The following is a 24537-nucleotide window of genomic DNA, read 5'->3' on the forward strand; positions in this document are numbered from 1 at the left end:
ACCAATATTGGTTCTAACTAGACTCATATTAAGTACCGAAATAGAAATGGCAGTAAGAAACCTTCCATCCAGGAAAAGCCCAGGACCAGAGGGATTCACAGCTGATTTCTATAAGGCCTTCAAAGGAGAATTCACTCCAATACTACAAAAAAAAAAAAAAAAAAAAAAACAACCTCATCTGGGGCTGGGGATATAGCCTAGTGGCAAGAGTGCCTGCGTGGGATACACGAGGCCCTAGGTTCGATTCCCCAGCACCACATATACAGAAAACGGCCAGGAGTGGCGCTGCGGCTCAAGTGGCAGAGTGCTAGCCTTGAGCAAAAAGAAGCCAGGGACAGTGCTCAGGCCCTGAGTCCAAGGCCCAGGACTGGCAAAAAAAAAAAAAAAAAAAAAAAAAAACCTCATCAAAGAAAGAGAACTATAGACACATTTTTAAATATAATTTTATTGTCAAGATAATGTACAGAGGGGTTACAGTTATATACATAAGGTAGTAAGTACATTTCTTGTCATACTTGTTACCCTTCCCTTGTACCTTCCCTCTCCCCTAGTTCTCCACTTGCCCTGAGGTGTTAATTTCCAACATATTGTCTTGTGAGTATGGCTGTTGCATTAATTCACCCTTTATCCTTTGTCTCACCATTTTGATGTTCCCTTCCATTTCTTTAATGAACATTTCTGGCTTTTTTAGTAGTTTATTGGAGATAAGAGTCTCAGAAGGACTTTTCTGCTCAGTCTGGCTTCCAACTGCAATCCTCAGATCAAGTGACCCTTTACCATGAAACCCTTTTATTCTCAGTTGAAGCAATAAGGGGATCAATAGAACCAATAAGCAGAATTTACCCATAACTTGTTAAGAATTGCAGTAGCTATTTCCTTGTCTGACTAAAACCTTCAGCGGATAAAAATCTGTAATGGCAAAACTCAGTAGATATGATGAGAGGTTTTTTTTAAGTTTTTATTATCAAACTGATGTACAGAGAGGTTACAGTTTCATACATTAGGCATTGGATACGTTTCTTGTACTGTTTGTTACCTTGTCCCTCATACCCCCCACCCTCCTCCCCCTTACCCTTTCCCCCCCTGAGGTGTTCAGTTCACTTACACCAAACAGTTTTGCAAGTATTGCTTTTGTAGTTGTTTCTCTTTTTTTACCCTGTGTCTCTCAATTTTGGTATTCCCTTTCAATTTCCTAGTTCTAATACCAGTATACACGGTTTCCAATATACTCAGATAAGATTACAGAGATAGTGTAGATACAATCACAAGAAGGTGATACAAGAACATCAACAATAGTAGAAGCTACAGATACACATGGGATGTTGAAAGTAGTTACAACTGTGATATAACAATCATTTCCATAACATGGAGTTCATTTCACTTAGCATCATCTAATGTCATCATAAGGGTATAGCTATTGGGCTCTTGTGATCCTCTGCTGTGACTTGCCTAAACCTGTGCTAATTATTCCCAATAAGGGAGACCATAGAGTCCATGTTTCTTTGGGTCTGGCTCACTTCACTTAGTATAATTTTTTCCAAGTCCTTCCATTTCCTTACAAATGGGGCAATGTCATTCTTTCTGATAGAGGCATAAAATTCCATTGTGTATATGTACCACATTTTCATGATCCATTCATCTACGGAGGGGCATCTGGGTTGGTTCCAGATTCTTGCTATGACAAATTGCGCTGCAATGAACATTGTTGTGCTGGTGGCTTTACTGTGATTTTGCTTGTGTTCTTTTGGATAGATACCCAAAAGTGGGGCTGTGGGTCATAGGGGAGTTCTATATTTAGCCTTCTGAGGAATCTCCATACTGCTTGCCAGAGTGGTTGAACCAGTTTACATTCCCACCAACAATGAAGTAGGGTTCCCTTTTGGCCACATCCCCTCCAACAATTGTTATTGTTAGTTTTCTTGATATATGACATTCTTACTGGGGTGAGATGGAATCTCAATGTTGTTTTGATTTGCATTTCTTTTATGGCCAGTGATGTAGAGCACTTTTTCATATGTCTCTTGGCCATTCTCATTTCCTCATCAGAGAAGTCTCTTTTTAATTCTCTAGCCCACTTGATGAGGGGGCTATTGGTTCTTTGCGGTTTTGTTTTGGAGGAAGGTAATTTTTTTAGTTCTGCATATATTTTAGATATGAGGCCTTTGTCTGTTGAATGGCTAGTAAAGATCTTCTCCCAGTCTGTGGGCTTTCTGTTTATCTTGCCAGCTATGTCCTGTGCTGTGCAGAAGCTCTGCAGTTTGATGCAGTCCCATTTGTCCAACCTTTCTTTGATTTGTAGCCTTTCTGGGTCTTTGTTAAGGAAGTTCCGTCCTGCGCCAAGGACCCCAAGTGTTTCTCCTACTCCTTCCTTTAGTGTTTTCAGGGTGTCTGTTTTGATTTCGAGGTCTTTAATCCATTTGGAATTGATTTTGGTGCAGGGTGATATATAAGGATCTAGTTTTAGTTTGTTGCATGTGTTGAGCCAGTTTTTCCAGCACAATTTGGTAAAGAGGCTATCTTTCTTCCAAACTATTGTTTTAGCCCCTTTATCAAAGATTAAGTAGGCGTAGTTCTGTGGGTTCATTCCCGGGTCTTCAATTCTGTTCCATTGGTCTTCAGGCCTGTTCCGGTGCCAATACCAAGCTGTTTTTATTACTATAGCTTTATAATACAACTTGAAGTTGGGTATTGTAATTCCTCCAGCACTCTTCTTTCTGCTTAGGATTGTTTTTGCTATTCTAGGTCTTTTATTGTTGCATATGAATTTCTGGATTGCTTCCTCTATTTCATAAAAAAATGGTGTTGGGATATTAATGGGTATTGCATTGAATTTGTAGATAGCCTTTGGCAATATTGCCATTTTGATTATATTAATCCTCCCAATCCAGGAGCATGGGAGATTTTTCAATTTCCTTAGTTCTGACTTAATTTCGTTTTTCAAGGTTTTAAAGTTCGCCTCAAAGAGGTCTTTCACTTCTTTGGTTAAGGTTATTCCTAGGTATTTTATGTTTTGGGGGGCTATTGCAAAGGGAGTTGATTTCCTGATATCAGCCTCGGTCTTCCGGTCGTTAGCATAGAGAAAGGCCATTGATTTTTGAAGGTTTATTTTATATCCTGCAACTTGCCAAAGTTTTGGATCAGCTCTAATAGCTTGGGGGTAGAGTCTATGGGATTCTTTAGGTATAGGATCATGTCATCTGCGAAGAGAGAAAGTTTAACTTCATCTTTACCTACTTGGATCCCCTTTATATTTTCTTCTTGCCTGATTGCTCTGGCTAGGAATTCTAGTACTATGTTGAAGAGCAGGGGAGAGAGTGGACATCCCTGCCTTGTTCCTGATTTTAAAGGGAATGGCTTTAGTTTTTCACCATTTAGAGTTATGCTTGCTGTTGGTTTGTCATAAACTGCCTTGATTATATTCAGGAATGTTCCCTGGAATCCCAGTTTTTCCAGGGCTTTTAGCATAAATGGGTGCTGGATTTTATCAAACGCTTTTTCCGCATCCAGAGATAAAACCATATGGTTCTTTAGCTTGCTCCGATTGATGTGGTGGATTACATTAATTGACTTGCGTATATGAAACCAACTTTGCATCCCTGGGATGAATCCAGTTTGATCGTGGTGTATGATTTTTTTGATGACCTGTTGAAGTCTATTGGCCAGAATTTTGTTGAGAATTTTTGTGTCTATGTTCATCAGGGAGATCGGTCTATAGTCCTCTTTCCGTGATGAGTCCCTGCCTGGTTTTGGGATGAGGCTTATACTGGCTTCATAGAATGAGTCTGGAAGTGAACGTTCTCTTTCAATTTCATTGAAGAGTTTGAGAAATATTGGTGTGAGTTCTGTTTTGAAGGCCTTGTAGAATTCTGCAGTGAATCCATCTGGACCTGGGCTTTTCTTGGATGGGAGATCATTTATTGCCATTTCTATTTCAATGCTGGATATGGGTCTGTTTAGAAGGTTTAAATCTTCATGGTTCAGTTTGGGGATATTAATTTTTTCTAGGAAATCATCCATTTCTTCCAAGTTCTCGAATTTGTTGGCATAAAGGTTAGCAAAATAGTCCCTTATTATTTTCTGAATTTCAGTTATTTCTGTGGTGATGTTACCTGTTTCATCTCTTATCTTGTTTATTTGAGTGTGCTGCCTTTGTTTTTTGGTCAGGTTTGCCAGGGGTCTGTCTATCTTGTTGATTTTTTCAAAGAACCAACTCTTTGTTTTGTTGATTCTTTCGACGTTTTTTTTTTTTTCTGTCTCTAATTGATTTAATTCTGATTTGATTTTAATTATTTGCTTCTGTCTATTGATTTGGGGTTTGGCTTGTTGTTCTCTCTCAAGGAAATTAAGGTGCTTCTTTAAATTATTGAGTTGCTGTTTCTCCAGTTTGTTGATGTATGCACTTAGAGATATACATTTTCCTCTGAGTACTGCCTTTGCTGTGTCCCAAAGGAGCTGGTACTTTGTGTCCTCAACTTGGTTGAATTCCATAAACATTTGAATTTCCGTTTTAATTTCTTCAATGACCCTCTGATGGTTCAGCAGTGTGTTGTTTAGTCTCCATGAATTGTAGGATTTTCTGTGGTGGCTGTTTGAGTTGAGCTCTAATTTTATTCCATTGTGGTCTGAGAGAATGCAGGGAATGGTTTTGATACTTCTGAATTTGTACAGATTTTCTTTGTGCCCTAAGATGTGATCTATTTTGGAGAATGTTCCATGTGCTGCCGAAAAGAATGTGTATTCTGTCCTTGCTGGGTGGAATATTCTGTAGATGTCGATTAAGTCTAGTTGGTCTATGCAATTGTTTAGTTCTGTGGTTTCTTTGTTCAGTTTTTGGCGTGTTGATCTGTCCAGAGGTGATAGTGGAGTGTTAATGTCCCCAACTATCAATGTGTTTGGGTCTATGAGTGTTTTTAGACTCAGTAGTGTTTGTTTGATGAAGTTGGGTGCTCCTGCATTTTGTGTGTAGATATTTAGAATGGTTATATCTTCTTGTAGGAGACATCCCTTTACTAGTATGTAGTAACCTTCTTTGTCTCTTCTTACCTTTTTTAATTTGAAGTCAATTTTGTCTGATACTAGGATTGCAACTCCAGCCTGTTTATGGGGGCCATTTGCTTGATAGATTTGTTTCCAGCCTTTCACTTTTAGAAGATGTTTACTTTTGCTGGATAGATGTGTCTCTTGGAGGCAGCAGAAAGATGGATCTTGATTTTTGGTCCAACTTATGAGCCTATGTCGTTTGATTGGAGAACTAAGTCCATTAATGTTGACAGGATTGAGAGATGATCGTTTGTTCCTTTCATTATCACTATCTTGTTTAAAGCTGTGTCTTCCCATTTCTTGATCTGATGTTTACTAATTAGGGCTCATTTCTCTGTCTGTATTGGGATCTTGATTATTATCCCTGTATAGTACATCTTTGAAGACTTTCTGTAAAGCTGGTTTGGTGGAGATATATTGTTTCAGTTTTTCCTTACTGTGGAAGACTTTTATTTGACCTTCGGCTATGAATGAGAGTTTGGCTGGGTACAGAATTCTTGGTTGGTAGTTATTTTTATTTAGAGTTTGGTATACTTCATTCCAGGCTCTCCTTGCTTTCATGGTCTCTGCTGAGAAGTCTGGGGTAATTCTGATTGCTTTTCCTTTATATGTGATTGTTTTCTTTGCCCTAACAGCTTTGAGTATTTTTTCCTTGCACTCTACTGAACCTGTTTTGATCACAATGTGTCTGTGGGATGTCCTATTCTGGTCTGGTCGATTTGGGGTTCTAAATGCTTCTTGTATCTGTATAGGCCTTTCCTTCTGGATATTTGGGAAGTTGTGGGCTAATATTCTGTTAAATAGGTTGCCTATCCCATTAACCTCTTTCTCCAAGTTTTCCTCAATACCTATTATCCTTAAATTGGGCTTCCTGATCGTGTCTTGAATCTCCTGTAGCGATCTGTTTTGTTGATTGGACTGGGTTTGTATTGATTTTTTATCTTTCTCCATAGAATCTAAGGAATCTTCAGCTCCTGAAATTTGATCCTCTGCTTCAGTTAGTTGGGACTGTAGGCTAGCTACTTGATTTCGAATCTCTTTTGCTTCTGACTGGTCTTTTCTGATAATTTCCATGTCATTTCTTAGGTCTTGTATGGACTTCTTTACTTCATTAACTTCATTACTTTGGTTTTGAGAGTTGTCTCTCAAATCTTTAAGCTGGTTAGCTATCTTTTCATTTGACTCTTGAAGTTCATTTATCTTTCTATTTGTGGATGCCATGAAATTCTCCATTAATTTTTGCTTTGCCTCCTCACGCTCTAGAATAATTGAAGAGATTCAAACTTTTCATTTATCATGTTTATCAGTAGACTTTGTAGAGCTTTTTGGGGGTTCTCTTCTATGTCTTTGATTGACTGCTCTGCTTCCTGCTTTTTTTTTTTTTTTTTTTTTTTTTTGGCCAGTCCTGGGACTTGGCCTCAGGGCCTGAGCACTGTCCCTGGCTTCTTCCCGCTCAAGGCTAGCACTCTGCCACTTGAGCCACAGCACCGCTTCTGGCCATTTTCTGTATATGTGGTGCTGGGGAATCGAACCTAGGGCCTCGTGTATCCGAGGCAGGCACTCTTGCCACTCGGCTATATCCCCAGCCCCTTCCTGCTTGTTTTGAGTGGGGGATAAGACTTCATTGTTTGCCATCTTTCTTGTGTTTCTTCTGCCCATTTGAATTGGGGATGCCAGTCTACCAGCATGCTTTCTCTGCGATTTCAGGTCGTCCGTGCTCAGCCGCCGCCTGGTCTCCACTGTGTGCGTTACAAGCGTGGAGTGCGGGTTGCTTTGCCAGGCGCTGTGCCGGCGCCGGCACTGGCGTGGCGGTGGGATACCGCCCAGAGCTCAAATCTGTGTTTTCAGACTAGCAAAGTCGATTTTTCCTTCCTGGCCAGAATCCCTGTACTGTTACAACTTTCGCTGGTTGTCTTTCTAGTAGTAAAAGTTTCTATGGGGTGAGAAAACTGCGATGCTGGAGGGAGCTAGCTAGTGCACTGCAGCTCCTCTGCTGTCTTCCCGGAAGTCCCTATGATGAGAGTTTTAAAAATAGCAACTATAGTATTTGGGGATAGTACTAAAGTTTGAAACCATTGTCAACACTTATCCAAGGTGTCTTACAAACTTGGGAAACACCTATTAAAACCTTGACAAATTTAATAGTGCACAAACAATTCTTTTCATAGATGGACATAATGAATGATACGTTGGTTTTACATAAGTGTATTAATCTTGACCTTATTTAAATTACAGCCAACTTAGTTATATACCAACTTTACTTATAAGCTCTGTCTTATAAAATTGCCCATCCTCCCTCTTTGGCCTGCAGAGCCAGTTACTAGAAAACTTTTTAAACAATTTGTCTAAAGAGACACATTAGCATACAAATTGACCTTTGAATGGTTGCTAGAAATGTGGGAGTAACGTGAAAATCCACCATGTGGCCAAGATGGCAAAGAAACAAGTGTGATGAAAAAACTTGACGGAGCTTTATTAAGTAAGCAAGAAAGCAGACAAGCAGCAGACAAACAGACAAGTAGAAAGGCAGGGCACACAGTGAGGGTGCTCTTGAGGAGAACTAGAAAGAGACAGTTTTAGCCAAGAAAATTTAAGCCAGGATGGCTAGCCTTAAGAGGCTCCTATGTCTCACGCTTAAGGGTACCTGCAGAGAGGCAGGAGGGAGATGGAGCTGAAAGTTTCTAGAGATGGCTTGGGAATCTTATGAGACAAGAGACAGAGAGATGGATAAGCAAGAGCCTGAACATACAGAACTTCTGTCCATTTACCATTGCATTAGCAAAAAATGTAAGGTGTTTATAATTCGTTAGTGACAAGGGCATCTAGAGAGCACAGGAGATACCCCTGGCTTGAAAGAAACATGGGGAGGGAATCTGATGAGAACATGGACAGGAGGGAGTCTCAGAAGATGTAGAAGGCAGGGTCCCATAGGATGTTGAAGGGGAAGTCTAGTGAGTATTAAGAGGTTATGGATGCAAGGCATCCTTGTCCACCTGAGCCTCTTTTAGAGTGAGGGTCCGATTCCTGATTCAGGCATCCCTGAAATGGAATGTGATCAGCCAAGAAGGTGTAGGAACCTGCTGGTGTGGTATGTCTAGAGAGAAGGAGAGCAAAGGGATCATAGAGTAGACACTCACCAGACATAGAGAGGAGGGAGAGGGGAGGGGAGACATAGAGGTAAAGACTCACCAGATGTAAAGAGAAAATGGTATGGTGAATGTGTAGCCAGAAATGGTAAAGGCAAGCTGTCCATGTGGAGTTCCTCTGGCTTTGGTCAGAGGAGGGGTAGTCAAGGAGGTAGATTGACCCTCAGAAAGAGAAGAGGAGAAAATTCAGCGACTCCTGACTCTGTCCCCTCCTGGGTTTTTGGCACCATTACATAAGGTTTAGCTGAAAGAAAATTGCCACATGATTCAGGAAGGAAACAGTTAATTGGGGGGACAGCAAACTGCCAGCCCATACAAGATGGAAGGTGTGCAGATAAGGGAAAGGAAGGGATGGGAATGGGTAACTTCTGGTGGGACTGGGGTTAATGTCAGGAGAAGGTGGGGAGGAGGAGTGGTCACAGTAGATGTGACCTCAGAGTCTGGGAACCTCCCATAGTCCAAAGGAGGGATGACAGGGGTGGTTAGGATGTGACCCCAGAAAAGGGGGAGGTAACTATCACCAGGTGAGTCAGTCACCTGGGTAATTCAAGTGCTGGGTGGAGATTTCTGGGGGCAGATATGTGCAGTTCTGCATGGAAAAACAAAGTCTAAGTACAGACTGGCAAGGAGAAAGCAGCTCTTTTCCTGGGCAGACCTACCAGTGGGGATGTGGCCAAAAGGGAATGCTATTACACTGTTGGTGGAAAACTTGTTCAACCACTCTGGAAAGCAGGTTCCTCAAAAGACTAAACATAGAGCTCCTGTATGGCCCAGCAATCCCATGCCTAGACAGCCACCAGCACAGACATGTTCACTGTAGTATTATTTACCATACCTAAGATATGGAATTAACCCAGATGCCCCTCAGTGCATGAATGGTTTATGCCAGACCCAAAGAAACATAGGCTTTATGGTTTTCCTCGCTTGTAATAACTAGACTATGTCTAAGAGAGGACCACAACAGCTCAATAGCTATGTGCATACAACCATATAAAATGATACTTATATTGACACAAACTCCAAGAAATGGAAACAAGAGGTTTGTTTTGTTGTACTGTTTGCATTACTTATTTTTCTTTCCTTTTTCCCTTTGGTTTAATTCCTTGATGCCAGTGTTTTTTATTTCTGTGCCGTTTGTCTTGTATATAAGTTTTTTTGATTTGGAGAAGGGAAGGGAAACACAGAAATGGTGGGACAAAGGATGAACTAATTCAACAGTTATACTCACTAGAAACTGTGTTGGAAATGAACTTTACAACTTGGAGAGGAGAAGGTTGGAAAGGAAAAAAATGGGATAAAGTGTGGGAGGGAGTAATATTGTTCAAAAAGAAATGTCCTCTATTCCTTTTCCTCGGAGTGGCGTGAGAAGCGTGTTGTGGTCTCCGGGTCTCCCGCCCCGAAGCTAGGCGTTAAACAGAGAGCGGTACTGCGGCCCTCAGCGCTGTGGTTTCTCCACTGGAGGCTGGGCCTCAGTCTCCCGAGTGCACTTCCACGCCTAACTGCCTGCCTTCATATTTTTAACAGCTCTACTGCAAAGATGATCAATGTACCTAAAACCAGAAGGACTTTCTGTAAGAAGTGTGGCAAGCATCAGCCTCATAAAGTGACCCAGTACAAAAAGGGCAAAGATTCCCTGTATGCCCAAGGGAAGAGGCGCTATGATCTGAAGCAGAGTGGCTATGGTGGGCAGAACAAGCCAATATTCCGCAAGAAGGCTAAAACCACCAAGAAGATTGTGCTGAGGCTTGAATGTGTTGAGCCTAACTGCAGATCCAAGAGGATGCTGGCCATAAAGAGATGCAAGCATTTTGAATTGGGAGGAGATAAAAAGAGAAAGGGCCAAGTGATCCAGTTCTAAACTTTGGGGAGAGTGGGGTGGTATTAATTTTGAGGGGAAGATCTTGAAGCTACAGAATTACGTGGTGGAAAACTAATAAATGACAGAAAATGCCCATTAAAAAAAAGAAATGTCCTAATTACCTAACTTATGTAGCTGTAACCCCTCTGTACATTACCTTTATAATAAAACAAATTAAAAAAAGAAATATCCTATCTTTAAGAAGCAATTTCATGTGGTGACACACATCTGTAATTCCAGATATTTGGAGGGCAGAGTAAGATTCAAGATCTCAAACTAGTCCAAAGAAGAAGCAGAAAGCATTATCTGAAAAGGAATTAAAGCACCAAAGGGTTGAGGGCGATGCTCAAGTGGTAGAGGACCACCACCATAAAAAAAAAAACTACACCGAGATTCTGCTTAGTATAGAGATACCTGATATTTTCTGCAATACTATCCATAATAGCCACATTACAAAATTGGCCACTGTGCTCAACAATCATTAATAGGTAAATGGATAAAAATGTGAAATATATATGTATATATACTTATACATTCAGACAATAATAAGAATGAAATTATATAATTTTTCTGAAGATTGGAGAGAAGTGAAGGTCATCATCATAAGTGAAAAAGAAACAACTTCATGAAGATAAGTATCACATACTTTATCTTATTCGTAGCATCAAGAGGGGAAAAAATCCAACAAGCTCATGAAAGTGAAACAGTGACTATTAGGGAGGTGGAAGAGTGAGGGAAAAGAAGGAATGAGCAATAGAGCTATAACAAAAAAAAACCTATGCTCACAATTGTAGTTTCAGCCCAGTTACTAACAACTTGCCTGATAACTATGTACTTAGTTATACATGTTTTTTGTTCGTGGGCTTTTTTTGTTTTTTTGTTTTTTGGTTTTTTTTTTTTTTTTTTTTTTTTTTTTTTTGCAGTCCTGGGCCTTGGAATCAGGGCCTGAGCACTGTCCCTGGCTTCTTTTTGCTCAAGGCTACCACTCTGCCACTTGAGCCACAGCGCCACTTCTGGCCATTTTCCATATATGTGGTGCTGAGGAATGGAACCCAGGGCTTCATGTATATGAGGCAAGCACCCTTGCCACTAGGCCATATTCCCAGCCCCTACGTATGTTTTTAAAGAATGTTTTTCCTTTTTCTTTCCCCTTGTCCATTGTTTTTCCTCCCCTATTCTCCTATGTGAGGGAAATCAAGAATGTCTTTACAACTCCAGGCAAGGTCACCACATTCCCCTCTTTCCCTCACTGATCACAGAAGAATACAACTCAGAAGGTTAATGCCAACCCACCAGGAAATAAGCAGACACATGAGTCATGCTTTAACAAGTACAGTACACATAGAAGCCCATGCTCCTGAGAGTATCTATAAAAACTCATCTCCCACTACTGGACAATGATTACACTTTCCTTAGATGAGGACAGTCCTCATTTTTTCATGGCAAAATTAATAACTATTTCCTTTGCTCCAAAAACCTGTTGCCACTATTTGGTAGTTGGCATTGACTTCAGGAGACCTATATTCTGCTGTCAGTAAGGGTAAATATGAACTAAGTACCCTATCTACATAGAGAAAGGCCATAAGGAAAATCTTTACTATGTAGAACTCGTTTAAACAGAACTTTATGATTCAAATTAATAACTTGCTACTGAAAGGCTGAGATTTCTGCTACACTGAAATATTTTTTGTTTCCTCTCAGGAGGAACCATTTACCTACTACCCACGTGTAGGATGTACTACTTAGTTCCTCTGAGTATCCGCTTTTTGTGAGGAGAAATAATAGTACCGTATCTGTCGCATAGCTAAACATATCTTATACTTTGTCTTAACATATACATATACTTATACATATACATAGCTTCTGTAAACTTTCTTTTCCTTTTGGTACCAGTTCTGAGGCTTGAACTTGGAGCCTAGGAACTCTCTTACCACTTTGCTCAAGGCTGGTATTCTACCACTTGAGGCACAGCTGCAGTCTGGCTTTTCTTTTTTTGGTGCATAATTGGAAATAAGAGGCCCAAACACTTCTTCCCAGGCTGGCTTCGGACCACGATCACCAGATCTTAGCCTCCAGTGTAGCTAGGAATCCGAGCATGAGCTACCAGCGCTCAGTTAATTTCAAGCTATTTCTGGGGCTGTATTTTCATCAACAATGATGGTTGTGATTTCATATTTGACTGAAGGAGATTTTAAAATATAAGCCTATGTATCAAATGAATGAAGCACAGTTACACTGGCTAATCTGCAGAAAGCATCCCGTACAGGATCACTTCAGGTTTTTGCGCCAGAGGCTGACCATTCCATTCACTATGAATTCCCTTCCGGGTCTGCACAGGAAATGTTGTTCCCAACACTTCCGTTTCCGGTTGCCTTGTTGCCTTGGAAACAAGTACCCACAACCATCTTGGCGGTTATGGCAGGGCTGGGCAGTGCTCAGATCCCCGACGGGGAGTTCACAGCCATGGTGTACAGGCTCATCCGCGATGCCCGCTACGCAGAGGCCGTGCAGCTGCTCGGCGCAGAGCTGCAGAACAGCCCCAAGAGCCGCGCCGGCCTCTCCCTGCTCGGCTACTGCTACTACCACCTGCAGGAGTTCGCCCTGGCCGCAGAGTGCTATGAGCAGCTGGGCCAGCTCTACCCCGACATTGAACAGTACCGCCTGTACCAGGCCCAGGCCCTGTACAAGGCCTGCCTCTACCCAGAGGCCACCCGCGTCGCCTTCCTCCTCCTCGACAACCCTGCCTACCACAGCCGGGTCCTCCGCCTGCAGGCCGCTATCAAGTACAGTGAGGGAGACCTGCCAGGGGCCAGGAGCCTGGTGGAGCAGCTGCTGGGTGGGGAAGCTGGAGAGGAGAGAGGGGGCGAAAGCGACCCTGATGGCCAGGTCAACCTGGGCTGTTTGCTCTACAAGGAGGGACACTATGAAGCTGCCTGTTCCAAGTTCTTTGGGGCCCTTCAGTCTTCAGGCTATCAGCCTGATGTGTCCTATAACCTGGCTCTGGCTTGTTACAGCAATAGGCATTATGCCCCAGCACTTAAACACATTGCCAACATTATTGAACGTGGGATTCGCCAGCACCCAGAGCTGGGTGTGGGCATGACCACTGAGGGCATTGATGTTCGCAGTGTGGGCAACACCTCAGTCCTCCACCAGACTGCTCTGGTGGAAGCCTTCAACCTCAAAGCAGCCATAGAATACCAGCTGAAGAACTTTGAGGCTGCTCAAGAAGCCCTCACTGACATGCCCCCTAGGGCAGAGGAAGAGTTAGACCCTGTGACCCTGCACAACCAGGCACTCATGAACATGGATACCAGGCCTACTGAGGGCTTTGAAAAGCTGCAGTTTTTGCTCCAACAGAATCCCTTCCCCCCAGAGACCTTTGGCAACCTCTTACTGCTCTACTGTAAATATGAGTATTTTGATCTGGCAGCAGATGTCCTGGCAGAGAATGCTCATTTGACTTATAAGTTCCTCTCACCCTATCTCTATGAATTCTTGGATGCAATGATCACTTGCCAGACAGCTCCTGAAGAGGCTTTCATTAAGCTTGATGGGCTAGCTGGGATGCTGACTGAGCAGCTCCGGAGACTCACCAAACAAGTACAAGAAGCAAGACACAATAGAGATGATGATGTGGTCATAAAAGCAGTGAATGAATATGATGATGTGCTTGAGAAGTACATCCCCGTTTTGATGGCCCAGGCAAAAATCTACTGGAACCTTGAAAATTATTCAATGGTAGAGAAGATCTTCCGCAAGTCCGTGGAATTCTGTAATGAACATGATGTGTGGAAATTGAATGTGGCTCATGTTCTTTTCATGCAGGAAAACAAATACAAAGAAGCCATTGGTTTCTATGAGCCCATAGTCAAGAAGCATTATGATAACATCCTGAATGTCAGTGCTGTTGTGTTAGCCAATCTCTGTGTTTCCTATATTATGACCAGTCAAAATGAAGAAGCTGAGGAGCTGATGAGGAAGATTGAAAAGGAGGAAGAGCATCTGTCCTATGGTGACCCCGACAAGAAAATCTACCATCTCTGCATTGTGAATCTGGTGATAGGAACACTTTATTGTGCCAAAGGAAATTATGACTTTGGCATTTCTCGCGTTATCAAAAGCTTGGAACCGTACAATAAAAAGCTAGGTACTGACACTTGGTATTATGCCAAAAGGTGTTTCCTGTCCTTACTAGAGAACATGTCAAAGCATACAATCATGCTTCGTGACTGTGTCATTCAGGAATGTGTCCAGTTCCTTGAACACTGTGAGGTTTTTGGTAGAAACGTACCTGCTGTTATAGAACAACCCCTGGAACAAGAAAGAATGCATACTGGAAAGAATACAGTCACATATGAATCCAGACAGTTACAAGGTTTGATTTTTGAGATTATAGGATGGAATATGTAGTTATGGCGGATAATGGCTGTCATCAAAAGTCTTTGTAACCTACAGTTCACTCTTTTCACGTTAAATTTATCCTTGACATTTTTATATTTGCTTTATGGTCACTCTATGCCTTTAAAATTGTAATGGCAATATGCTCAAGCCTCTTTTCCACTTAATTTCTGTAACTAAGGAATGAACTGTGAATTGAGACACTTGTTATTATTTCTGCTTGTGACAGTCACCAGATCAGGCCTACGAGTAATTGCTTTAGTCACATCTTTGTATAAGCAAGTAACACTGAATAGTGGTTGATATTTCAGCTTTACAGGGTTAGAAAGGTATTGGAATTAACCAATGAATGCCTGGCATGGGTATTCTTCATAGTCCTGCCACGTCTGGTATGTTGAGTTTCTAGCCCACATCTGGACCTTTGCTCAGTCAGCAAATAAGGGAAGGGTTTATCCATCTCAGACTGTGCTGCTCAATAAATCTGTTAATTATATGCCTCTGTTTGGATTTTTTAATTTTAAGTTCTTCCTGGATCTGAACAAAGACCAAAGCTCCAAATCTCTTTAGGATTACAGTATAAATAATATCATTTTTTCTAGTTATGAGTTTGGCCAGTTTTTAAAGTTTTATAACAGTTCTTTATTTTCCACCTTTAGATTTCCATGAGTATTTTTTGTGACTACTGATAAATACTATGTTTTAGAAGCTCTGTAATGTTTACAGTGTAGGGAGTAATAAGCACTGGGCTGAGAATGACAACATTGATGTATGGGTTCCAGATCTTCTGCAGTCTGTAGGCCTTGAAAAGTTCATTTACTCTGGGGTCTTACATCACCATCATTTGAACTATTTGATGCTCTTGACGATTACTTTTGGCTATGATGGCTGGATTTGTAAAAACCCATATAGAAGAAATTTACCTTTCCTCTACTATGATTTGGATAGAGTAACCAGGCACAAAATAGAAAATATAACTATATTTCAAAAGAACATTTTCTGGTCTAGAGTAAATTTTAACTCCTAAGATAATTTTCTATCTTATTGTGGTACACTATAATATACCTATTGTGAAAAATTTTTATTTTCATCTTTTTGTTGTTAGTGGTGGTAACGGTGGCTGTGGGATTTGAACTCAGGGCCTCAGCACTGTTCCTGAGTTCTTTTGCTCCAGGCTAGCACTCTACCACTTTGAGCCACAGCTCTACCTCCAGTTTTCTGTTGGTTAATTGGACATAAGCGTCTCACGGACTTTCTTGCTTGGGCTGTGTTTAAGCCAGTCCTGTTCTTTACTATGGCCATGCATAAAATATGCATGCTTTTAATATTTAGAAACTGGAAAATTCTTTTAACTCTTTTTAGTGGATCTGAAAGTATATCTTTATAGAAGAATGGGAGATTTGTCTTTTATTCCTTCCTCCAAATGATAAGCCACCTTTCAGTTCTAGAGTTTTATTGATAGGCTATTATGATAAGCATTTCCCCCCAATTATTCTTGAAATAATTAGAGCCTTTCCTGCCCTAGAGGTGAAGGCCTCCAGCTGCCAGTCTGCCAGAAACCTGAAAACAGAGTAACAGGTAAAGTGAAGATATAACAGAGATTTAGCTATGTCGTTTGCTCCGCAACCCTCCCCGGATCTCCTTCATGTCCAAATCTTAGCAGTTAATCAAATGACTACTTCTATTAACAGAACAGAAGTAATGAATAGCAAGTACAAGCAACAGATGTGAGAGCTATTTCTGTAACCAACTCACCAAATCAAATCATCAGTCCTTACAGCCCTGTTTTATTAAATAAGACGAAGAGAGGTCATGCAGACATTCCCAAAGGACAAAGCCACCTAGAATAGGAAGACAGTCTCCTGTTTATAAAGCATTCTCTTGGAGTGTTTTCTTTTCCTGCCTTCAAAAGGTTTAAGCAATAGTAGTGTTTAGTGCTGCAGAATGTATTACAAGATAAGATGAAAAATCTATCTTCCTTACCAACTTTTTCTTTCCCATTTTATCTTCTTTGCCAATTATAGGGACACTTCTCTGATAGCTGGCAGTTGTACACACCAAGTATTAAAAAATGCATACCAGTCTTTAACAGTGTCAAGCAAGCTAGCCCTTTGATTATCAAGGGGACTCTAGAAACCCTTTAGCCACGTAATTCTGCAAATTGAAAAAATATTCCTCAAGAAAAAGGTACTCTCAAATTGATAAAGATCAGAGATAATTTTAACAGGGTGAAACAAAACCACTGGAGCTGTATAGTTTGTAGAATACAGTGAACTTTATATTTGCAATAAACTCCATCCTGTTTTAAAAAATACTTTGGCAACAATAGAAAAATAGTAAAAGAAGTCTTCAAGATATGAAATATTTTTATTATTTAACGTGCTCTGTAATATTAGAAACCAAGCATATTCAACTCTAGAGAACACTGTATTTTTCTGTTTCTATAGCAAAATCATGCCAGGCATTAGCCAGAAGGTTGTTCATTTATTTTCCGTAGGTATGGTGTTTAATATCCTCTTGGGGAGCTAATCTGTGCAAAGTGATTATATTTGAATCTGATAATGATTGAAGTTCTTTTGATTATTTAAGTAAATCATCTCCCTTGGATTTGGCCCAAGATTGATCTACCACATACTAAATCTTCCCTACAACATCATAACGTGTATGTGTTAGAAAAGGAATTGTCCTTAAGGGAAAAATTATTAGAAGATTAATTCATGTGTATTTCGAGCATGAAAGAATCATTTGTGAGTTTAGGAGGTGCTAACAAATTCATTGTAAATATCATTAGGTAAACATGTAAAATGAGACCAACTTCTTTCTGCAAGAGTGATAGTTGCATGTTTGTGAAATTAAACACATCATTATCAATGACTGGACACCTTAATTTAAAATGATGAATGGGTAAAATTGCAGAAAGCAAATAGGATCTCAAAATGAGAAAAAATTATTTATTCCTGTTAGTATTTTTTCAGTTTTATTAGCAGGGGCCAAATAAGGACACGTGACTGTAAATTTTGCCAACATTTGTAGCAATTACTATAAAAACTATGTCCACAAAGTACTCACAAACCCTTAAGATCTTGTTAAGACTCAGCAGGAAATAACTGGTTAGTTTTTCTAGTCAGAATCTATTCTTTGAAAAACACAACCTCTTCATCCTAGTTATTCCAAATTATATCTTATAGTTTATTCACTTCATCTGTGGAAAGGTTTGGGAATATAAAATGTCTTTCCACTTGTAAGTCAGGAAATGGGTATAGAAAGAGACAGTCCCATCCAATCCTGTAAAAAGAAGTTTTCAGGAATTAGACTGCAGCAGAAACACTTGGCTAAAAAAGATCCTGTACAGGGCAATGGCACATACATATGCCATTATTTTGTGTTTTTAAAAGAAAATGATAGGCCTTTTCTCCAGTTGATACACTTTTTTGTTTCTATATCGTTTTATACTGAGTCAGTGCCATTAAACTGTTTTGGCAAAGTGCCAAAGACCTGAAAAGAACCCTGCATGATTTGGCTAAGATCCTAAACAGTTTCAAAAGCTAGCAAGACTATTTTCTTGATAATATGTGTAAGATTGAAAATCATAAAAAATACTCTATAAATAATAAATATAATGTTTTATAACATTAATAAGTATTGGGGCTGGGAACATGGCCTAGTGGCAAGAGTGCTTGCCTCGTATACATGAAGCCCTGGGTTCGATTTTCGAGCACCACATATATAGAAAATGGCCAGAAGTGGTACTGTGGCTCAAGTGGCAGAGTGCTAGCCTTGAGCAAAGAGAAGCCAGGGACAGTGCTCAGGCCTTGAGTCCAAGGCCCAGGACTGGCAAAAAAAAAAAAAAACAACAAAAACATTGATAAGTATGACCTAAATAGATTTTTTAGTTACAAATGGAGTGTTAAGATACACATCTCAAGTTTGTCAACAAGTAGAGTTTGAACAATGAAGACTTGGACTCTCTCATTTCTTAAATCCTAAAACTGAGTCTTAGATGAATTTCATTTATCCAAGACCACAGAGCTAAGTAGTAGCAAGACAGTATTAAAATCCTGGCTTCTGGCTCAATTGTCAATGCTTTTCATTATAACATAATTCTCCCCTTAGGGTGAGTTTTGTTCTAAATTATTCTATCGTGCCTGACACAATGCTTGACACTTCCTTGTCCAGAGCTATGACTATGACAACTTCTGTTGTTGATTACTTAGTAGTTTTAATAAGACTCAACTCAAGCTATACCCTGTTATTCCAAAATTGTTCTGGAATGAGCACCATATAGTGTTTGCAGTGGGCACCAACTGTTCAATGGCTGGAATTAAGGTAAGACTGTTCAATAGTGGGAAATATACAAATTTTATTTATATATACATGGGGTCTCCCACTAGAAAATACACTACCAAAATGTTAGGCTTACATACATACGTCTATCTAGCTTTAAACAAAGAGTAGCAATTGTGAAACAGTAACAAGAAAAAGGGGTTAGAATTTATTATTATTATAAGTAATCACACAAAGGGGTTTCAACTCAATTTGTCCATTTATGAGTACAATATATCTTGATCATTGTTAACCCTTTCATCATTCTCCTCCATAAGAGAGGTTAAAATTTTCCTCCACCATAATTCCTCATCTCAGGTGATAAAGATGTTTCTTTTCTCTTGGTGTACAGTGGGTATCATGCACATAGGAGTTTTCCCCCTTCATTTCAGAAAGACCAGAATTCTCTTTTCGAAGCTGCTTCCTTTCAAACACCTTTAGTTCAAAATAATTAATATGCCAAAGCAGCATATTTTAGAGTCACAAGTCCTAAATGTCCCTGTCATCATTAGTTGATTCTATATATGTATTATCATAACCATTTTTACAAAATTGTTCTGTTTGGATTTGGATGTACCATTTTATTCTTCCAATAGGGACCACATTCATCTGGTCTTCCTACAAATATGTAGTTCTCCAAGCCAGATTACAATGTTCTGTGTGCATTTATGTATACATAGACACCTGTTAAAACTTTACATTGAAAATACTCAAAGGTTATGGTGGTTTATAATCTAATATTCATTTCCCAGCTTCTTTACTCCTGCCTCCAGACATTGAGTCTGAACTAAGGATTATTGAACTGCTTGGCTACAAATTTGAACCACCTGGAAAACTCATGCCTCAAGCTACCTTCAAGAATGATTAAAGTAGGGCTGGGGATATGGCCTAGTGGCAAGAGAGCTTGCCTCGTATACATGAGGCCCTGGGTTCGATTCCCCAGCACCACATATACAGAAAACGGCCAGAAGTGGTGCTGTGGCTCAACTGGCAGAGTGCTAGCCTTGAGCAAAAGGAAGCCAGGGACAGTGCTCAGGCCCTGAGTCCAGGCCCAGGACTGGCCAAAAAAAAAAAGAATGATTAAAGTAGAATTCCTTGGGAGTGGGGATGAGGGGTTGAAACTTTCAAAATGCAGCCAAGGTTGAAAAACACTGGTCTAGGGCAATCACTAAAATCATTTTTCTTCACAATTGACTTAGGAATATGTATGTGACCCAATCCTTACATAGGTAGAAGTCTCCTGGAAGACTACTGGGCAAGGTTTCTCCACCTATTAAAAAATATATAAGGAATCTTTTATCAACATCTTATGACCATAACAGAATCAGTCCAAGGGTAATGAAGATTTTGAAAACACCAAGGTAAGAAAAGACTTTGAGTCTTTGATGTTACTTTGACCTGTGTTACCTACCCTGGAGCCTGTCTCACCTCTGAGCCTTCTGTAAAGGGAAATAGTAAATTGTTTTATTGTTAAAGTGCTTGAATCAGATTGTTCTTTTTTAAAAGCACTCAGACCACACTGAACATTAATAAAGATTCCCTCACTGACCAAACTCCACTCAGGCACCTCTAACCTCTTAACTAGGTCTTGCCTTTTGGACTGCCATATTTGTTTCCTCATTGTCCAATTTTAACAAGAATCCTACCAAGTTGGTTCACCTAGAATCCTTTTTCCTCCATATCTGATCTTCTTCAATAGATACTTGGGTTTCTCCTCCTCTTCAACCATGTCCCACACGATATTTGATCACCTTGGCCTATCTTTAGCAGGAATCATGTAAAATCAATTTAGGAAGAATCATCTCTTCCTCTGATGCTGCATCTTAGTAATTTTCTACCCAACTGCTGCACCCTGCGTCCATGCCATACTTGGAGTTAAGCCTAATTTCTCTCCTCAACTGCAAAATTTTATTGCAGTGTCCCCATGCCTGTTGACATGGCATCCTACACATCTTGAATACAGGATGCCCTAGAATATTTTTTCTGTAGCAATATGCATAGACCATCTGAAGTATTGTCTAGAAGCTGATGAATCTATGTGCACATTTCCAAGCACAACAGTAATCCAGCCTTCCCTGAGAACCAGCATCATTCTGTAGTTTCAAGTGTATAAGATAAAATTAATTGATATTTTTACAAAAAAAAAAGCTAAAATTTTTTATTTCATTGTTATTAACTATATAAAATCTAGTCTTTGGAAACTGAAAATACAACTCATGAAACTGGACAACTTTTACTTTCCAAAGAGAACAATCACTTCTATAGAAGTAAATAGAAAATTCAATTGACTTAACAAATGAACTAGCTTTAAATCTAGAGTTTGACTAGCACTTCTTGCCAAAAACCAAGTATAAACATCAATGCAGATAGTGATTCAGATGAAAATGTATTATTCAACTTTCTAATTTCTTCCACATGCATGTAAGGTTGTTTCAGAACTCTCCAAAATATTAGAAGAATAAAAATGGAAATGAAAACAGCAGCATTTACTCATGTGTAATAAACCTCAACATTCAGCTGAGACAGCATCATCTTTTCTCCTCTAAGAAATGCAAGCCAAGTGCTGCACTACTGTAGCCTGGGACCTTCCCAGTCATAAATCGGGTTATAGGAAATACTTTATTAAAAAAAAACAAACTTTCATTCTTACTGATTACTATCTCTCTCTTTCTCTCTCTCTCTCTCTCACACACACACACGCACACACACACACACACAGAGCACTACATTGCACATAGCAGTCTAAATTATTCAGAGTTTTGTCATATATTTAATCCCCCAAAGAAGGGCACAAGAAATTCAAATTTAAACTGGATGGTCCTTATCATATCAGGAGATTGGGATAGTTGTTTTACTCATGATACTTTCTTTAACATCTACCAGAAGGTTCTAAGAGAATTTATTGCCTGTTCCTCCTGCCATCTTTGGGCAGAAAAGAAGGAAGGGGAGGGGAGAGGAGAGGACAAGAAAGAGGAGAGGAAAGAGAAAAGAGAAAAAAGAAAAGGAGAGGGGGAAGGGAAGGGAACTGGAAGCAAAAATTCTCCTATGAAGTCTGAAACTCCTGGCTGATGTTATTTCCAAAGCATGGTGTAGCCCTGTGACAGTCGCAGTGGGAGCCTGCCTCTCTGTGGGGATTCCATCTGCTTCCCATCAGAAAGAACTCTTGAGGATCCATGGTAAATGCAGGGCACCCACGTCTCCCCATGGGTCCTGGAATGTTAGTCTTTTTAGGATCTGCTGTTGTTAGGACTGAATATGCTTATTCTCTCCAAAATAAGAAAGTATATCATTATGACATTGTCTGGCTTATTGTACATTATTTTGCAAATATTTTTCATATGATTCTGAAACTACTATGTATATAGCATCAAAATGAGAGTTCAATCACTGAATTTCTTTTTTTTTTGCTTATAAGTGCTTTATCATTTTCTTTTTCTGAATAATTATTTATTGTCAAAATGATGTACAGAGGGGTTACAGTTTCATATGTAAGGCAGTGGGTACATTTCTTGTATAATTTGTTACTTCCTTCCTTGTTTCCCCCTTCCTCCTCCCCCTTTCCTTCTCCCCCCATGAGTTAGTTGTTCAGTTGGCTTACCGCAAATGGTTTTGTAAGTATTGCTTTTGGAGTCATCTGTCTTTTTATCCTTTGTCTTTTGATTTTGATATTCCTTTTCCCTTCCCTAGTTCTAATACAAGTATATACAGTATGCAGGGTACTCAGACAAGATATAGTGATAGTGTGGGGACAACCACAGGAAGGGGATACAAGAGGATCATCAACAAAAAAAGCTACGCTTTCACATGGCATGTTGAAAATAATTACAACAGTGATATAACACTCATTTCCATAACATGGAGTTCATTTCACTTAGCATCATTTTATGTGTTCATAAGGGCATAGCTATTGGGCTCTTGTGATCCTCTGCTATGAATAGCCTAAACCTATACTAATTATTCCCTATGAGGGAAACCATAGAGTCCATGTTTCTTTGGGTCTGGCTCACTTCACTTAGTATAAATTTTTCCAAGTCCTTCCATTTCCTTATGAATGGGGTAATGTCATTCTTTCTGATAGAGGCATAAAATTTCATTGTGTATATGTACCACATTTTCCTGATCCATTCGTCTACTGAGGGGCATTTGGGTTGGTTCCATATTTTAGCAATGACAAATTGTGCTGTGATAAACATTGTTGTGCTGGTGGCTTTAGTGTGGTCTTGTTTGTAATCTTTTGGGTAGATGCCCAAGAGTGGGGCTGCTGGGTCATAAGGGAGCTCTATGTTTAAGCCTTCTGAGGAATCTCCATACCACTTTCCAGAGTGGCTGAACAAGTTTACATTCCCACCAATAGTGTAGTAGGGTTCCCTTTTGGCCACATCCCCTCCAGCATTTGTTATTGTTAGTTTTCTTGATAGTGGACATTCTTACTGGGGTGAGATGGAATCTCAATGTTGTTTTGATTTGCATTTCTTTTATGGCCAGTGATGTAGAGCACTTGCTCATGTGACTCTTGGCCATCCTCATTTCCTCTTCAGAGAAGTCTTTTTTTAGGTCTTTAGCCCACTTGTTAAGGGGACTGTTGGTTCTTTGAGGATTTGTTTTGGAGGAATTTACTTTTTTTAGTTCTGCATGTATTTTAGATATGAGGTCTTTGTCCATTGTATGGCCGATAAAGATCTTCTCCCAATCTGTGGGCTTTCTGTTTATCTTGCAAGCTATGTCCTTTGCCCTGCAGAAGCTCTGCAGTTTGATGTAGTCCCATTTGTCCAACCTTTCTTTGATTTGTTGCATTTCTGGACCTTTGTTAAGGAAGTTTTGTCCTGTGCCAAGGAGCCCAAGTGTTTTTCCTACTTCTTCTTGTAGTGTTTTCAGGGTATCTGTTTTTATTTTGAGGTCTTTGATCCATTTGAAAATGTCAATCACTGAATTTCTATCCTTCAAGAAATGAGCTTCCTTTGTAACTTTATCTACTGAGGTCTTTATTATAAAATGGCTACTTTGGTCTAAAATTGCTTAAAAACATGTATTTGAAATAGGTTCTGTTACGGGTTCCGGAGGAGGTACCCCAAGTAGGACTCAAACCCATGTCCCTCCAAAGTCTACCACACAGAGACAGTCTCAAGCAAAGATGGATTTATTGGGGAAGTAAAAAGCGAACTGACCAGTCAGGGATGCAGCACAGACTCCGGAGCTGAAACTGCAACCCCTAACAGTAAAAGGTAAAAGTGTAGCACAGATGTAGGGAGTTGACACAGGGGATAGAGCAAGCAACAAATGAGTTAAGCAAGCCATTTACAGAAGCAGAATTTTGCAGTCAGGTTGACCTAATATTTAACTTCATTTTAACAATTGCTACCATGTTTCCCTAATCAAGACGGAGTCAACTCTATTCCCTACAGCAGTTCCAGTTGCTCACATCTGTAATCCTAGCTACTCAGGAGGCTGAGATCTGAGAATTGATGTTCAAAGCCAGCCCAGGCAGACACATCTATGAGATTCTTTTGTGTGTGTGTGTGTGTGTGTGTGTGTGTGTGTGTGTTTGTTTTTTTTTTTGCCAGTCCTGGGCCTTGGACTCAGGGCCTGAGCACTGTCCCTGGCTTCTTCCAGCTCAAGGCTAGCACTCTGCCACTTGAGCCACAGCGCCGCTTCTGGCCGTTTTCTGTATATGTGGTGCTGGGGAATCGAACCTAGGGCCTCGTGTATCCGAGGCAGGCACTCTTGCCACTAGGCCATATCCCCAGCCCCATCTATGAGATTCTTATCTCCCAC

The 24537-nt window shown here is 40.1% G+C and overlaps 2 protein-coding genes and 1 long non-coding RNA gene across 3 annotated transcripts; all 3 read left to right on the forward strand.

The window, feature by feature from the left end:
* The first annotated feature begins 557 nt into the window (after positions 1-557).
* On the forward strand, positions 558-23966 carry LOC125350520. The gene is made up of 3 exons (XR_007210759.1): positions 558-569; positions 9361-9375; positions 23805-23966. It is a non-coding gene; the product is annotated as an uncharacterized LOC125350520 (long non-coding RNA).
* Positions 9532-10150, forward strand: LOC125350518 (60S ribosomal protein L36a-like). The gene has a single exon (XM_048345184.1). The coding sequence runs from the start codon at positions 9724-9726 to the stop codon at positions 10042-10044; it is 321 nt and encodes a 106-aa protein (XP_048201141.1). The 5' UTR covers positions 9532-9723; the 3' UTR covers positions 10045-10150.
* Positions 12411-14476, forward strand: LOC125350517 (tetratricopeptide repeat protein 30A2). Its single transcript, XM_048345183.1, has one exon. The coding sequence runs from the start codon at positions 12460-12462 to the stop codon at positions 14455-14457; it is 1998 nt and encodes a 665-aa protein (XP_048201140.1). The 5' UTR covers positions 12411-12459; the 3' UTR covers positions 14458-14476.
* Positions 23967-24537: the final 571 nt, after the last annotated feature.

The sequence above is a fragment of the Perognathus longimembris genome, chromosome 4 (genome assembly GCF_023159225.1).
Source record: "Perognathus longimembris pacificus isolate PPM17 chromosome 4, ASM2315922v1, whole genome shotgun sequence".
NCBI lineage: Eukaryota > Metazoa > Chordata > Mammalia > Rodentia > Heteromyidae > Perognathus > Perognathus longimembris.